The sequence below is a fragment of the Lepidochelys kempii genome, chromosome 6, assembly GCF_965140285.1.
Source record: "Lepidochelys kempii isolate rLepKem1 chromosome 6, rLepKem1.hap1, whole genome shotgun sequence".
NCBI lineage: Eukaryota > Metazoa > Chordata > Testudines > Cheloniidae > Lepidochelys > Lepidochelys kempii.
Genome location: NC_136385.1, coordinates 76,557,838 through 76,575,625, shown reverse-complemented (window position 1 = coordinate 76,575,625; position 17,788 = coordinate 76,557,838). Strand labels below are relative to the sequence as shown.

The 17,788-nt window shown below is 40.8% G+C and overlaps 1 protein-coding gene across 1 annotated transcript in view; it reads left to right on the top strand.

Moving 5' to 3' along the window:
• Nucleotides 1–4,741: 4,741 nt before the first annotated feature.
• The window catches only part of RYR3 (ryanodine receptor 3), a 581,512-nt gene continuing 568,465 nt past the window's right edge, over nt 4,742–17,788 (top strand). Inside the window, exons 1-2 of the mRNA XM_073348839.2 lie at nt 4,742–4,816; nt 13,522–13,816. Of these exons, the coding sequence (XP_073204940.1) occupies nt 13,670–13,816 (147 nt within the window). The 5' untranslated portion in view covers nt 4,742–4,816; nt 13,522–13,669. The remainder of the gene's footprint in view (nt 4,817–13,521; nt 13,817–17,788) is intronic.

Here is a 17,788-nt window from a genome sequence, read left to right as displayed (position 1 = left end):
GGGCAGCTCCTCCGGCAAGGCTGTACCATCCCCAGCCATGCCCACAGGGGCAGGCACCATGCTCACTGCACTAATAGGGCAGTTTTTTTTCTCCATGGGCTTCTGCATGCCCATTATCATGGTAGTATCTGAGTCCTTACAAAGACTAATACATTTATCTTCACAACACTTCTGTGAGATAGGGAACTATTATTTTTCCTCAGGTAGTGACCTGAGGCAGATATTATGCCCAAAACTTGCACAAGTACCTCCTAATTTTGAGACCCTCTGTAATTGGGTGATTAGCTTTGCATACCTAGGACCTGAGTCTTTAGAGGAGTGGAAAACTTTCTGTTGAATATAGGAATGTCCATATTGGGTCAGACCAAAGGTCCATCTAGCCCAGTATCCTGTCTTCCAACAGTGGCCAATGCCAGGTGCCCCAGAGGGAATGAACAGGTAATCGTCAAGTAAGCCATTCCATGTCACTCATTCTCAGCTTCTGGCAAACAGGCTAGGGACACCATCCCTGCCCATCCTGGCTAATAGCCATTGATGGACCTATCCTTCATGAACTTATCTCGTTCTTTTTTGAACCCTCTTATAGTCTTGGCCTTCACAACATCCTCTGGCAAAGTGTTTCACAGGTTGACAATGCATTGCGTGAAGAAATACTTCCTTTTATTTGTTTTAAACCTGCTGCCTATTAATTTCATTTGGTGACCCCTAGTTCTTGTGTTATGAGAAGGAGTAAATAACACTTCCTTATTTACTTTCTTCAGACCAGTAATGATGTGTTAGACCTCAATCATATCCCCCCTTAGTCATCTCTTTTACAAGCTGAAAAGTCTAAGTCTTATTAATCCCTCCTCATACAGAAGCTGTTCCATACCCCTTATAATTTTTGTTGTCCTTTTCTGAACCTTTTCCAATTCCAATATATCTTTTTTTGAGATGGGGCAACTGCATCTGCACGCAGTATTCAAGATGTGGGCATTCCATGGATTTAAATAGAGGCTATATGATATTTTCTGTCTTATCTATCCCTTTCTTAATGTTTCCCAACATTCTGTTTGCTTTTTGACTGCTGGTGCACATTGAGTGTATGTTTTCAGAGAACTATCCACAATGACTCCAAGATCTCTCTCTTGAGTGGTAACAGCTAATTTAGACCCCATCATTTTATATGTATAGTTGGGATTATGCTTTCCAATGTGCATTACTTTGCATTTATCAACATTGAATTTCATCTGCCATTTTGTTGCCTAGTCATCCAGTTTTGAGAGAGCCTTTTGTAGCTCTTCGCAGTCTGCCTGGAATGTAACTATCTTGAGTAGTTTTGTATCATCTGCCAATCTCGGCAGCTCACTGTTTACCCCTTTTTCCAGATCATTTATGAATATGTTGAATAGGACTGGTCCCAGTAAAGACCGTTGAGGGACATCACTATTTACCTCTCTCCATTCTGAAAACTGACCATTTATTCGTGCCCTTTGTTTCCTATCTTTACCAATCCATGAGAGGACCTTCCCTCTTATCCCATGACCACTTACTTTGCTTAAGAGCCTTTGGTGAGGGACCTTGTTAAAGGCTTTCTGAAAATCTAAGTACGCTATATCCACTGGATCCCCCTTGTCCACATGCTTGTTGACCCCCTCAAAGAATTCTAGCAGATTGGTGAGGCATGATTTCCCTTTACAAAAACCATGTTGACTCTTCTCCAACAAATTATGTTCCTCTATGTGTCTGACAATTTTGTTCTTGACTATAGTTTCAACTAGTTTTCCAGGTACTGAAGTCAGGCTTCCCGGCCTGTAATTGCTAGGATCACCTCTGGAGCCTTTTTTAAAAATTGGTGTCACATTAGCTATCCTCCAGTCATTTGGTACAGAAGCTGATTTAAATGATAGGTTACAGACTACAGTTAGTAGTTCTGCAAATTCACATTTGAGTTCCTTCAGAACTCTTGGGTGAATACCATCTGGTCCTGGTGACTTATTACTGTTTAGTTTATCAGTTTATTCCAAAACCTCCTCTAATCACACCTCAATCTGGGACAGTTCCTCAGATTTGTCACCTAAAAAGAATGGCTCAGGTTTGGGAATCTCCCTCACATCCTCAGCCTTGAAGACCGATGTAAAGAATTTGTTTAGTTTCTCTGCAATGGCCTTATCATCCTTGAGTGCTCCTTTAGCATCTTGATTGTCCAGTGGCCTCACTGGTTATTTAGCAGGCTTCCTGCTTCTGATGTACTTATAAAAATTTGCTATTACTTTTTGAGTCTTTGGCTAGCTGTTCTTCAAATTCTTTTCTGGCCTTGGTAATTATATTTTTACACTTCATTTGCCAGAGTTTATGCTCCTTTCTATTTTCCTCACTAGGATTTCACTTCCACTTTTTAAAGGATGCCTTTTTGCCTCTCACTGCTTCTTTTACTTTGTTTAGCCACGGTGGCACTTTTTTGGTTCTCTTACTACTTTTTTTAATTTGGGATATACATTTAAGTTGAGCCTCCATTATGGTGTCTTTAAAAAGTTTCCATGCAGCTTGCAGGGATTTCACTTTTGGCGTTGTACCTTTTTAATTTCTGTTTAACTAACTTCCTCATTTTTGTATAGTTCCCCTGTCTGAAATCAAATGCTACAGTGTTGGGCTGCTGTGATGTTTTCCTCGCAATAGGGATGTTAAATTTAATTATATTGTGGTCACTATTACCAAGTGGTCCAGCTATATTCACCTGTTGGACCAGATCCTCTGCTCCACTTAGGACTAAATCAAGAAATGCCTCTCCTCTTGTGGGTTCCAGGACTTGCTGCTCCAAGAAGCAGTCATTTAAGATGTCAAGAAACTTTATCTCTGAATCCCATCCTGAGGTGACACGTACCCAGTCAATATGGGGATAGTTGAAATCCCCCATTATTGTTATTGAGTTTTTTTGTTTTAATAACCTCTCTAATCCTTCCTGAGCATTTCAGAGTCACTATCACCATCGTGTTCAGGTGGTTGGGACTATATCCCTACTGCTATACTCTTATTAGAGCATGGAATTACCATCTTTAGAGAGTCTGTGGTAATGTTTGGCTCATTTAAGATTTTTACTTCATTTGATTCTACGCTTTCTTTTACATATAGTGCCACTCTCCCACCAGCACAACCTGTTCTGTCCTTCCAATATATTTTGTACCCTGGTATTACTGAGTCCCATTGATTATCCTCATTCCACCAAGTTTCTGTGATGCCTAGTATATTAATATCCACATTTAGTACAAGGCACACTAGTTCATCCATCTTATTATTTAGACTTCTAGCATTGGTATATTAACACTTTAAAAACATCACTTTTTAGCTGTCTGCCATTACATGATGTAATTGAATGGGACTTTTTTCATTTGATTCCTTCTCATCAAATCCTATCTGTATTTTATCATCTTCCATCCTCTCCTCCTTACTAGGACATAGGGGAGGATCTATTAATGGAAATTCTCTAAGGGATGTTTCTTTCTGAACCACATGCTCCTTCGCACCTGTCAGCTTTCCCCCAGCCCTTAGTTTTAAAAAACTGCTCTGATATTTTTAATTTTAATTGCCAGAAATCTGGTTCCATTTTGGTTTAAGTCAAGCCTATTCTTTCTGTATAGGCTCCCCCTTCCCTAAAAGTTTCCCCAGTTCCTAATAAATCTTAACCCCTCCTCCCTACACCATCATCTCATCCATGCATTGAAACCCTGCAGTTTTGCCTGTCTAACTGGCCTTGCGTATGGAACTGGAGGCATTTCAGAGAATGCTACCATGGAGGTCCTGGACTTCAATCTCTTAGCAGCCTAAATTTGGCCTACAGGACCTCTCTCCTATCCTTCCCTACATCATTGGTACCTACATGTACCACAACCACCCAGCTCCGGCTCCTCCCCAGCACTACACATATGTCTATCTAGATGTCTTAAGAGATCCGCAACCTTCACACCAGGCAGGCAAGTCACCATGCGGTTCTCCCGGTCATCGCAAATCCAGCTATCTGTTTCTAATGATTGAATTGCCCATAACTATTACCTGTCTCTTCCTAATAACTGGAGTCCTCTCCCCTGGAGAGGTATCCTCAGTGCGAGAGGATACCACAACATCATCTGGAATGAGGATCCTAACTATGGGATTGTTTCCCTCTGCTCAACACTTCTGGAAACGTGGCTCTTTGTTTCCTAGATTGGGCAACCAGAAAATAATTAATGGACACCTTCAAAAATTTTGCTATACACAATTTTTCTAGTACCACTCGGGAAGTTTCAGCAGCATACCTGGTAATAAATACACTAAAATATGAATGATTCATATTCTGATTTAAATGCTTTGGGTTTAGAAAAGAACTAGTGAACAGTCCAGGCTTGTTCTCAAGGAAAAATTCAATTTACAAGTTCACAGCAACATGGACTATAGTTTTAAGTGTATTTTATGCTATTTTATTCTGAAATATAGTTGGAAAATAGATTACTTTTGTCCTACATAAAATATTTTTTGTCATATTACCAGCTTGATACTCAACCAGAGATTCTGGGTTTTTTTCACGTATACCACCAGATGGCAATCTAACATAAAGTTTGGAGATCAGTCAAAATAGAGGGGAAAAAAAGGGAAGCATAGCAAATAATTACTTATTATTTTCATTGTACAATCTTTTTCTTTATTTGCAATGTTCTTTACTATGTTTCTGTTCACCATAGTAATAGAAATGCACAGAGCTGGAGCAATTGCATTTCACTTGATCGACAGAAGCTGGAGACCTTAGCTGTTTAGGCAGCCTGCTTGCTCAACAGAGATCTTTTCCTGATCCTTCTTAGTGTTGGTAAGTGACAGCAGCATTTTTCTTTTAACTAACAGAACAATCAGCTCTCCATGCAGGTCAGCAAAATAAAATTTTATGTTTTGCCAGCAGGGAGATACTACAGAAAAATAGCATTTATAGTTTTGTTTCCAGAGACAAAGCAGATCAGCTCCATTTTGCACAATAGCATCTTGTACTTGCAGCCTCTGTAATCAGGAAGTCACAGGAAATCAAGTGGTTCTTGTAAAGAATCAGTATTGCAGAGTGAAGAAAAACACCATCACCAAAAAGGAACCGGAAGAGATCTGAGTTTCAAAACTCTGATACAGAGAGGTTTCTGAGGTTTATAAAAACATACAAAAAAGGCATCCATAATTTGTAAAACTTATCTCTAGCTCATCTCTAATAATATCTCATGGAGATAACTTCTCCCATGAGATAATATTAGGCTGCTATGTGACTGTGTGACAGACTTCAAAAGCATGTGTCACGCTGTGACTATATGGGAGTTAAGAAGTATGTTTTCCTGGCAGAGAACCTGAAAGACCTGAGTCTATTCTCGAATACTGAACTGTGGGTCTTACAGATTTCAGCACTGGGGCTTCAGGCAAAGAAAATGGGACTGTAACAATTTCTAATTTAGCAAAATAAATTCTCATTAATAAAATGACATTTTATTTTAAATACCATATCATTTATTTTAGAAAATATTATGATACAAACATATTGAATAACTTCATTTTGATATTAGAAGTAGTTTTGACTTTAGTTCCAATAATTCTATTTCTAAGTAGGTGAAAATAAAGCTAACTTCAAAACAAAACCGCAAACCTAAAATAGCTGAAAGGTTGAACAAGAAAACTACTCTAGTTTGTCCTTCAGAGTTGATTCTGAATGGAATACCCATTTTAGGCTCAGCACAATTCTTTCATATCTTCTAAAGCTTCTAAATCTTCTTCTATCTTCATATCTCTGTTTTCAAACCTTCTCCACCTTAAAACTGCCTCACTTTGCAAATATCATTGAAGGTCTCTGCAGTGCCTATGGAACTTTCCAATCCTGCAGCTGTCTCCTGCAAAAGTGGGCAGGATCTTTTTAGGGTCTGAGCATCTCCTGTGAGGTACTGCCTTGCCTCCCATTGACTGCAGTAGCATTTGAGGGTACTCGGCAACTTGTTAGATTGGGCTTAAAGCAGTACTGATTATGAATATGTAGTGGGCTCCATAAAACGTTAAAAATAATTGTATCAAACAAGATGTCCTGAGTATTCAAAACAAAACCAGCCCTGATGAAAAATCAAGTACTGACATCCAGGATAATTTTAAAGATCTAAGAAGGATAGAATCTTTGACAGCACAGGAGAGAACAGACCTAGAATTTTAGCTAAGATTTAGAAATGCCTATAGATAAATCATACCTCTATTTAAATTACTAGAAAACTAAGAATCTGTTGGCAAATGTGTCCTTCATCTTGTCAATTTAAACCTGTAATTATTCTGGTATAATTTGTAATAATTCTAATTACATAGCAGTCTATTCCCACCCTCCCCCCTGCCCCAAAAGTAAGAAGTGTAAACTTAGAAGAACACAGACTGCTGAAATTATAAATAATATGAATTAATGCTCTTACTATTCCAAAAGCAACAGATATTATTATTGCAAAGCTTTTCGCTTACTGATATTCAAGGCATCTTTTCTGCCATCTGTGGGAGATTATAATTCTCAGTAGGAGTTGAACATGTATTAGTTGCCAGAAATGGGAAGAAAAATGGTAGATGGCTCTCATCATGCACAGGTTAGAGATGGGAGCAGGATACAGAGGATACAGAGGAATATAGCCCAAAGAAAGATTAACTGTTGCAGAGCAATCCTGGTTTATAGATTCAAAAATCAGAAGGGACCATTGTGAACATCTGACCTCCTGAATAATATAGGCCATAGGACGTCCCCAGTGCTTAATTTATTATGAAAGAGGTGCCGGGGCTCAAGCAATTTTTTACTTTCATAACAGATGCGACAGGCCTAAAAGTGCTGGGGCTCAGCCCTGGCACAAATTAAGCATGGGACTTTCCCAATATAGAGCAGAACTTTTAGACAAACATCCCATCTTGATTTAAAAATACTCAATGATCAGGGATCCACCACAACCTTAGGCAAATTGTACCATTGTCCAATAACCCTCATTGTTAAAAATGTGTGCCTTATTTCAAGTTTGAATTTTTCAGGCTTCAACTTCCAGTCACTGGATCTTGTTAAACCTTTGTCTGCCAGATTGCAGAACTCATTGTCAAATTTTTGTTGCCCATGTAGATATATACACACTGTAATCAGGTCACTCCTTAACCTTCCCTTTCTTAAGCTAAACAGATTGAACTCCTTGAGTCTAGCAAACGTGCCTTATAGTGATAATCTTTTCATCATTACTGTGGCTCTTACGTTTATCAATATCGTATGATTCCCATAGATGCATTTTGACTTAAAAATTGAAACAATTGACTCTTGGTGACCAGCAGTGAAATCCCATTGATGAAATTCATCCCAGTGCAGACTGCCTGCAAATCATTTAAACCTTACTTAGAACTCACCTTAAAGGCTTTAGGGAGGTCTTTAAGTGTTTGATGTGGTTTTTTGGGTGGCCTTCTGAACTGGTGTATGTTTCACTCTTACAACTGTAAGAGCACAATTAAACTGAACACATGCACCCCGAGGCATTACAGACGGCCTTTTAATTTGTATGAGAAAATCAGTTAAGTATTTCCAGTCTCTGTCAAATGTTAAATCCTATATCGTATGCAAGAGCTTTCCTGGGAAGAGCCTAATGGAACCAGCTATTATCCAAAGTGTATTGTGACTCAGTTTTTGAGCTATGATTATTATATAGACAAACAGTGTGGCACCACCCACCTGAAGCTGATGCACTTCTGAAAGTGCCAACGTATGCACGCATGTGCACACACTCATACCAATGAGCTTTGTGAATATAGTTTAGAAATCTTCTGACTTAGCTTTTTACAAGGTTTGTTTAGACTAACACAAACAACTAAAAATTGTTCAGCTCCAGATATTTCCCAGTGGCCACAGCATGGACATTTAGTTCCTGTTGTCAAACTCTCCACACTACTGTTTGTCATTGCCAGGCTGGTGCCACTATACAAATTCTGACTTATTGGTTGGCGGCAGCAGCAGTAAAGCTTGCCAAAAGGCAAGCTAGAAGCAAGAATTCATGTGAAGAGTCATAATGAATCTCTTAGTAAAAGGCTAGAGCCAGATGTTGCAGCATAAGCAGAGCTGCATGTCTGTCTGTCCATGGTGATGACAGAAAGAAGGGTTTATTTGCAAGATTTGTTTTTGCTTCTTATATTTTTTGTGGAACAGAAGACTTTTACTTTGAATAATTTAAGGTATCCTAGTCTCTGCCAAGAACAGATTCAGCTGGAAGATGCACTGAGGGGAATGACTCCAGTGAAGAAGCCCCCTAAGGTCAATTGTTGAGAATCAGGACCATTGTGTATATTATGTTCACCCAGTTTGTGTCAACTGACTGTAGATATGGCCCAATATGGTCAAAGTGTTTGCATTCCTAATGAAAGTAGTTATACTTCCTATACTTACTGCTTTCCTCGAAATGCACACCTGGCCATTTCAGACTGAATTATTAAAACTGCACTGAACTGGAAGTAAATTTTTTTCAGTTGCAGCTTAAATAAATCTGTTAAGCTGAACTGCAAGAAAAATTAGAATGCAGACATTAGAAATCAAAGGGATTTTGTTTTGTGTAAGTGAGACTTATCTGATTAAGTGCAACTCCATAAACTGCTAGATCTCAATCTCAAAGGAAAGGGGGGATGAGGTAGATGAGGCTTTCTTCCGGCAGCTCACGGAAGCTACTAGATCGCATGCCCTGATTCTCATGGGTGACTTTAATTTTCCTGATATCTGCTGGGAGAGCAATGCAGCAGTGCATAGACAATCCAGGAAGTTTTTGGAAAGCGTAGGGGACAATTTCCTGGCGCAAGTGCTAGAGGAGCCAACTAGGGGGGGCGCTTTTCTTGACCTGCTGCTCATAAACGGGGTAGAATTAGTGGGGGAAGCAAAAGTGGATGGGAATCTGGGAGGCAGTGACCATAAGTTGGTTGAGTTCAGGATCCTGACACAGGGAAGAAAGGTAGGCAGCAGGATATGGACCCTGGACTTCAGGAAAGCAGACTTCGACTCCCTCAGGGAACGGATGGCCAGGATCCCCTGGGGGACTAACATGAAGGGGAAAGGAGTCCAGGAGAGCTGGCTGTATTTCAAGGAATCCCTGTTGAGGTTACAGGGACAAACCATCCCGATGAGTCGAAAGAATAGTAAATATGGCAGGCGACCAGCTTGGCTTAATGATGAAATCCTAGCGGATCTTAAACATAAAAAAGAAGCTTACAAGAAGTGGAAGGTTGGACATATGACCAGGGAAGAGTATAAAAATATTGCTCGGGCATGTAGGAATGTTATCAGGAGGGCCAAATCGCACCTGGAGCTGCAGCTAGCAAGAGATGTCAAGAGTAACAAGAAGGGTTTCTTCAGGTATGTTGGCAACAAGAAGAAAGCCAAGGAAAGTGTGGGCCCCTTACTGAATGAGGGAGGCAACCTAGTGACAGAGGATGTGGAAAAAGCTAATGTACTCAATGTTTTTTTTGTCTCTGTCTTCACTAACAAGGTCAGCTCCCAGACTGCTGTGCTGGGCATCACAAAATGGGGAAGAGATGGCCAGCCCTCTGTGGAGATAGAGGTAGTTAGGGACTATTTAGAAAAGCTGGACGTGCACAAGTCCATGGGGCTGGACGAGTTGCATCCGAGAGTGCTGAAGGAATTGGCGGCTGTGATTGCAGAGCCATTGGCCATTATCTTTGAAAACTCGTGGCGAACGGGGGAAGTCCCGGATGACTGGAAAAAGGGTAATGTAGTGCCAATCTTTAAAAAAGGGAAGGAGGAGGATCCTGGGAACTACAGGCCAGTCAGCCTCACCTCAGTCCCTGGAAAAATCATGGAGCAGGTCCTCAAAGAATCAATCCTGAAGCACTTGCATGAGAGGAAAGTGATCAGGAACAGCCAGCATGGATTCACCAAGGGAAGGTCATGCCTGACTAATATAATCCCCTTTTATGATGAGATTACTGGTTCTGTGGATGAAGGGAAAGCAGTGGATGTATTGTTTCTTGACTTTAGCAAAGCTTTTGACACGGTCTCCCACAGTATTCTTGTCAGCAAGTTAAGGAAGTATGGGCTGGATGAATGCACTATAAGGTGGGTAGAAAGCTGGCTAGATTGTTGGGCTCAACGGGTAGTGATCAATGGCTCCATGTCTAGTTGGCAGCCTGTGTCAAGTGGAGTGCCCAAGGGGTCGGTCCTGGGGCCGGTTTTGTTCAATATCTTCATAAATGATCTGGAGGATGGTGTAGATTGCACTCTCAGCAAATTTGTGGATGATACTAAACTGGGAGGAGTGGTAGATACGCTGGAGGGGAGGGATAGGATACAGAAGGACCTAGACAAATTGGAGAATTGGGCCAAAAGAAATCTGATGAGGTTCAATAAGGATAAGTGCAGGGTCCTGCACTTAGGACGGAAGAACCCAATGCACAGCTACAGACTAGGGGCCGAATGGCTAGGCAGCAGTTCTGCGGAAAAGGACCTAGGGGTGACGGTGGACGAGAAGCTGGATATGAGTCAGCAGTGTGCCCTTGTTGCCAAGAAGGCCAATGGCATTTTGGGATGTATAAGTAGGGGCATAGCGAGCAGATCGAGGGACGTGATCGTTCCCCTCTATTCGACATTGGTGAGGCCTCATCTGGAGTACTGTGTCCAGTTTTGGGCCCCACACTACAAGAAGGATGTGGATAAATTGGAGAGAGTCCAGCGAAGGGCAACAAAAATGATTAGGGGTCTAGAACACATGAGTTATGAGGAGAGGCTGAGGGAGCTGGGATTGTTTAGTCTGCAGAAGAGAAGAATGAGGGGGGATTTGATAGCTGCTTTCAACTACCTGAAAGGGGGTTCCAAAGAGGATGGATCTAGACTGTTCTCAATGGTAGCAGATGACAGAACGAGGAGTAATGGTCTCAAGTTGCAGTGGGGGAGGTTTAGATTGGATATTAGGAAAAACTTTTTCACTATGAGGGTGGTGAAACACTGGAATGCGTTACCTAGGGAGGTGGTAGAATCTCCTTCCTCAGAGGTTTTTAAGGTCAGGCTTGACAAAGCCCTGGCTGGGATGATTTAACTGGGAATTGGTCCTGCTTCGAGCAGGGGGTTGGACTAGATGACCTTCTGGGGTCCCTTCCAACCCTGATATTCTATGATTCTATGATTCTATGAAAGCCTGAAAAAAATTGACAGCTTCGGCTTCCTGAGGAGACTATAAATTTCATTACACCATAGCAACTGAATATATTTCTCATTAAACATGTAGACATAATACTAAGCAGAACAAAACTAGAGAATACAAGTACTGTACAGTGGTATTGCAGTTCATTTGTCAGTTTTAAAACCATGGCTCTAAACAAAATATTTTGTTAATTGAGGCAGTAAATTGTTTCCCAAAATAATGTGTAGAGTACTTTGTAAAACTGAATACCAGGCAAAGGAATAGAGAGCCTTAACAAAAAAATGAACAAACAAAACTGCTGATGGGAATTGATATTAGGCAGAATGTTAGTTCTTTGAGTGCTGGTTTAAGGCTATGAGTTTTCAGATCAAAGTAAGAGGATATTTAAAGTGAATGTATCTGTTGGTTTTAGAAGTAGACAGTGAAATTCTGGCCCATTGAAGTCAATGGCAAACTCCCATTGACTTCAGTGGGGCTAGAATTGTACCCACTCTCTTTTTACAAAACAGAGAGATATGCATGCTAGTGATGTCAATTAATTTCACGTGCCTAGTGGAGTCTCACAATGTAATTATCTGGAACCAAACTTTGGTACTGAACATCCCTTTATGTGCAAAATATTTGATATTCTGTTTTTGAAAATGCCCATAGTTTTCAAATGGGCCAGATTTAACTCAAGATTCCTGATGCTTTTAAAATGTGTGGGGTATGCCGAGTCCAGAGCAGATATTATTTCTGTAGCTGTAGTCCATTTTTATTTCAACAGATTTATCAACTGTCACTACTTTCATGTGACTATTGAACTAGCTGTATTAGTACAGTTTAAGAGCATGCATCATATACATTTTGCGAAGTTTATTACTTGGTTCTAGTTTAGGTTCTTTTCATATGCAGTAGCATGTTGGATAGTATGTTTTGCTATAGGACCCCACAGAAAACTTGCCCTAACATAGCAAAAGTACACATTACTGTATGCCAAACCCCACTGTCACTGTAAAAAGACAGAGGAGAGAACACAGCACAAAAGGCTCCCACCTGCTGCTGTCTTCTCAGAGGAACACTGAGTGGCCTGCTTTGATGTCTTTGGGTATGGATGGTAGGCACACTCCTTTCATTGAATTTTCCCATGGATATTTTGCTTCCCTAAGAAACCTTTTGGGAATCCTGGAGAGGTCTCTCTCTTCTCATCTCCCCATTGTGCAGTGAGATGGAACAATGGGAGGAGTGGGTCTCAACCTTCTTTCAAGTGTGGTTGAAACTGAATAACTGATTTCCAGAGCAACAGAAATATTGGCTATATTTGGCATCTGAATATTTTAGGAAGATATTTGACTGCAAGGGATCCAAGTCACCATTTTCATACTGTCCGAATTAGATAGGAACTAGGAGTAATGATCAGGGCTCCAACTGTACCTGAGTACCTCCTTTTGCGGAGGCACTTGCCTAACCAAGTCAGCACATGGCTTTTGAGTTGCCCCTGCGCAATAGGAGCAGGAGACCAACTGTTTCTCCCCCAAAACCCTGCTCTTCCTGGATACCCTTGAAGTTGTAAAGAGAGAGTGAGAGCAAACCCTTGAGGTACCTAGTCCTGAGGTGGGGGAAAGACAGACTGCTATCCAGGCACCCTCTTCCCTGGTTGGTTGCTACGCTTCCTTGAATTAAGGACATAGAAGTCTCATGGTCAGTTTGGACCTGGTACACCTGAACACCCCAAACTTTGAGAAAGTGGTGTTCCAGTTTTATCCCACTGATTTCAGCATTTGCTATGGATGAAATAACACATAAATGCTAAAGATTTTTACATGAGTTTCACTTTAACTTGGATTTAAAGTTATTTTGTTGTATTTTTAACCTAATTGTACCTTATCATTTTTTAACTGAAATATATCTATGAGCCACTAATAACATGTTTCTAGTGCACCTTCAGAATGCTTCAGATGAAAACTTTGCAGTCCATAGCATGACTCCGACTGAAAGAGACAGGATGAACAATTACATGTAGTGGCGTTAGACCATTAAATCGTCTTGCCAATTAGACTCTCAGCTGCTTATGCGGAGAAGCAATAAATAGAAGTTAATGTGAACAGGCTGAAAAATCCATTGTCAAAATCAGCTTATGCTATGTGATCTGTATTCCCATCCTTTGATGTATAATCAATAGGTTCAGAGTTGCTGAATTGGTTATGTTCACATGCAAAACTGTAGACCCTAATCTCTGAAAACGGAAGTGTGAGCTTTGCTTTTATTAACACTTCACCATTAATCCTGCTCTGGACGGGCATTGATAAGGGGTGGTGGGGGAGAACTACTGATGTATAGAATGTTTTCTGCAATACCTTAACAATAGGTTTTTCTCTAGGGGGCAAAGAGACAGACAGAAAGAAAAGGAATTGTTTGCTGTGGAACTGGAGAAGCGGCGCAGTTGGTTCTGGCAGTGAGGGGGTTGACTGACAGTCTGCAGTGCAGTGGAGTTAGCTGGGCTCCCTATATGGCTGTGGATTAGCTATATGCTAATACCGATAGGAGAAGAGGAGCTGTACCGAGCACAGCAAGCTGCCAGTGGAGGCAATCAGAGTCTTAGCAGAGCTGACTCCTCAAGAGCCATGGCTGAAGGGGGTGAAGGAGGGGAAGATGAAATACAGTTCCTGCGAACTGTGAGTATCGGCTTTTCTGGGTCATGCAGTAGATTGTTTTAGTGTGTCTTGTGTCTGTTCCTGCTATATTGCATTAAAAATGAAATGTTATTTCTGTGTTGGCTTTGCAAAGTGGGAAGCTTGATTTAGTCAGTAAAAATATAATGCTAGAATCTGAGCTGTAATAGCATTGGGCAGCCTCAGTGGGTTCTGAATTAAGTCTGCTCAATAGCTTGCCTGGTACCAGGTTGGTACAGGGAGACCTATTTCCGTTGTAATCTGTCTGTGTTTGAAGCGTCCCTATCAACTTTGTACTTGGGTTTCTAAATGGTGCATGCCAAATATCTGACCTCTGAAACTTCTGTATAGGTTAGATTTCACTGACATTAACAGAAGCTTTGCAGATGGGAGAGCCCTGAAATGATGAATAAACCAGGCAAGAATGCCCCCTGGTAACCCTCTTCTAACACAAACACAGGCAGCAACACACTTTTGTGAGGGGAGCATTATACTCCAGAACCGTCTTGGGATATTTTCTCAGTTTAAAGGAGGTTTATTTTAAAAGGAAGAAGGGTTTCTTTGGCTAGGAGGTGTTAATTAGTGAAATAGCCTGCACACAATGTAATTTTCTATAAACAGCCCTCACACCATTCTTCCTTAAGGCTTTATACAAACCTAGTGACAACCAATTTGGGCTTTTAAGCAAGCACTGTTCATGCATTAAGTTTGCTAATGGTGGTGGGGAGAGTCCTTTTTCTTAATTCCTTTTTTCACCCAATACCGATACCGTAGTATGTATTAAAGTATAAATGACAGGAGGAAAATCCTGTTGGTTCAAGTGTGTTCCCTCCTCCCACAGCCTTATCACTCCTCATTCATTGCTGAAAATGTTTCAAGAACAGAGAATCCCCAGCATTGGTGATACAACTTTAAAAAGCTAAGATTCCAGACTAGACATGCTCATCACCCAAAATAGATAGTTGCCACACATCACTTCTGGGAGGGTGGTGGCGGCTGCCACTGCTTATGTAAACTGTTAGGTGTGATGAAGTGTCATTGGCACTTCATTGCCTGTGAGCAGTTCATGAAAAAACAGATAGTCTCACTGAAGAATAGTGTTCTTCTGTTTGTCAGAGGGTGCAGATGGATGACAGGAGAGAGATCACTTGATCATTACCTGTTAGGTTCACTCCCTCTGGGGCACCTGGCATTGGCCACTGTCAGTAGACAGGATAGTGGGCTGGGGGGACCTTTGGTCTGACCCAGTATGGCCATTCTTATGTTCCCCCCGACTGCCCTCACGCTCCACTGCCATTTGAGGGGGTGCCTCTTTCCCAAGATGTGCCTGATGGATACCTCAGCCTTGGGGAGAAGGTGCTCTTCAGACAGCAAATCTTTGAGTGTCCTTCATCTTTTCACTTTCTAAGATGATTCCTTCACAGAACACCCTTCCTCAGTAACAACATGAAGAGCTTTGCTCCTGTGCAGTTGGGCTGTCTGCCATGTGAGATGGCAGTGACTGCTGCTGTGATCCTTTCTTGCTGTTCAGGGGGACTCTGTCGTGATCCTTTCCAGCTGAGACAGAATGAAGTGCTAAGCACATGGGGGGAGGGGGTAGGCTGTAGAGGAGTGTTTCTTCTCCTTGGCGCTAGAGAACATTATATGGGAAGAAAGCTGCTCCTCTTCATTTGTCAGGACTATGATTACTCCTTTTGCAGTCCCGTGTTCTCCTTGCAGGGCACAAATGCAGCAGCTGCTGCTGTCTCCTCTCCACATAACTGGCTTCCCATTCAAGGAAGTGGGACTTGCTGTTAGACCCTTTCTAGCCCTCGCCTACTGACAGGGAATGATATCATTTTATTAGATAATCTGGTACCAGTGATGAGGGCCATAAAAACTTATGTTATTTACACCTTCTTTTGCCTGAACATTATACTCATGCATGTGCACAGCATAGCAATTCTTATTAAACTATTCATTGCACTTTTTTTTCTCTGTGGAATTGGATGGCCTATCGGAATCTTTTCCAGACCAAAACTCTTTCATCCAGGATTGGAATCACCTATTGAATGTTCCACAGACTTTCTTCAGAATAGAATCTTCTACTGAATACATCCATCTAAATCAGAAAATTGGACCTACAGTCTTTTTTTTTTTTTTCTGAGTGTGTAGGAGCCCAGTGCGCTGGGGCCACTGTGCACTAGAAGTGTCTCCTTTAGGATGACACATAAAACAGAAGATCAGATCATGTGTGAGCCTTAAATATTGTATGGCATTTAAAGAGCAGCTGTTTTAACTCTGTTGGTTGAGCAAAATTCCATTTTGCTTTTGTAAAGCAGAATCCCCCATGTTTTTCAATTGATATGGTATTCTTCACTTCCAGACAATCTGTTCTGTAGTTTAGCTGTGTATTGTTTTAAGACTACAACCTTCCCACACAGAAGTGGCTGCATTTCAATAATGGGTGAAGTAATATCTGTATTCATTTCTAAAATTTGTCCACCTTTTTCATATATATATTGTTTCTGCCCCAAAGAACTTGCAGTCTTTTTGTTCTATGTGTATGTGTTCAGTACCTAGCTGACTGGGGCCTTTAAGTGATATGAATAACAGAAATAAATAATTAGACTTACTAATTTAACAGTAACTCTTCATTCCTCTTCTCCCCCCTCCCTCCCAGCTATTATCTAAACATTTTGAAGATGCACTATACATTAAGGATGAAGATGTATTTTCCTCTTGGTCTGTACAGTTACAAGGTTGCTACAACCTTCATCTTTTGAGATTTATTTAGTGTTGCCTTTGATAATATTTGGGAATTTCTTCTTTAAATTAGTCTTCAGCTAATGACATCTGCCCCAGCCTTTATTCTGGACACTCAGTAATTTTTGTGTGTGTGTGAGACATGTATGTGAAGAGAGCAAGCAAAACAAACATCTGATACGCAACAAGTATATCTCACAATCTACCACTGTCCTCCAAAGCCCTTCCCCCATACCCTTTTGTTTGTAACATACCACAGGAAGGGGTAACAGATTATAACCACTTGTGTGTGTAAAGCACCATGCACTTCTGTGAAACTGTGTATAAATAATGTGAAACAGCATAATTTATCATTATTATGTGTTGAAAGGGTTGGAAAGAACTCACTGTTGGCCAGTGTGGGTTGGTGAGTGAGAGACTGTCAGTTAAGTCTATCCTCAGCACTGATTTTACTGCTGTGATTGAGATTGCCTGTGACTCTTATCCGTTCAATTTTTTTTCTAAACTTCTATCTCACACTTCTTGTTTCCAAACCAACCAAATATGAGGTAATGTGTTGAGTCAGACAGCATTTATGTTGCTCCATTGAAAATACTTGCATAATAATTTTGTATCAGGGGACTGATGAAAGAAACAAAATGAAAGTAGTTATACTCACATTTAGTGAGTATAGGCCAAACTAATTTTCCAGGTCACAGTCAATGGTGTTGACTGTGGTAAGATTGATAAGTGAGTGTATGGTACATTAATGTACAATACATTGGCATTTTTCTGGACCTCATGCCGCTAAAAATAATTTCCATTCCCCATCCAAATGAATCACAGGTGGATCACAACAAAAATTAGTGATTCTTCTTTCCCAAGTGTAGTGACTTTGCCTTGTTTTCCATGGATCCTTACAGTGTATATGCATACACACCTTTTTCCCTCAAACTTATTATAAATTCTAGCTATGGACAGAGAACAATATTTTTTTAATTGTGTATTCTGTTCCTGACTTCAGGTTGCTGTTGTCCTCCAACTCCCCTTATGGCTTCTCTCACTGATATAATTCAGAAGCTTGCAGAAAAAATACACCAGAATACAACCATTACATAAGAACGTATGGGTAGCAAAACTAAATTGCTCCATCTAATGTACTGTGAGTGCAGCAGTCTTCTATTTGTAAAAAAGAAGGTATGGGAGGAGAATTTTATTTAAAGGGTTTCACTCCGCGATCTAGGCTAGAAC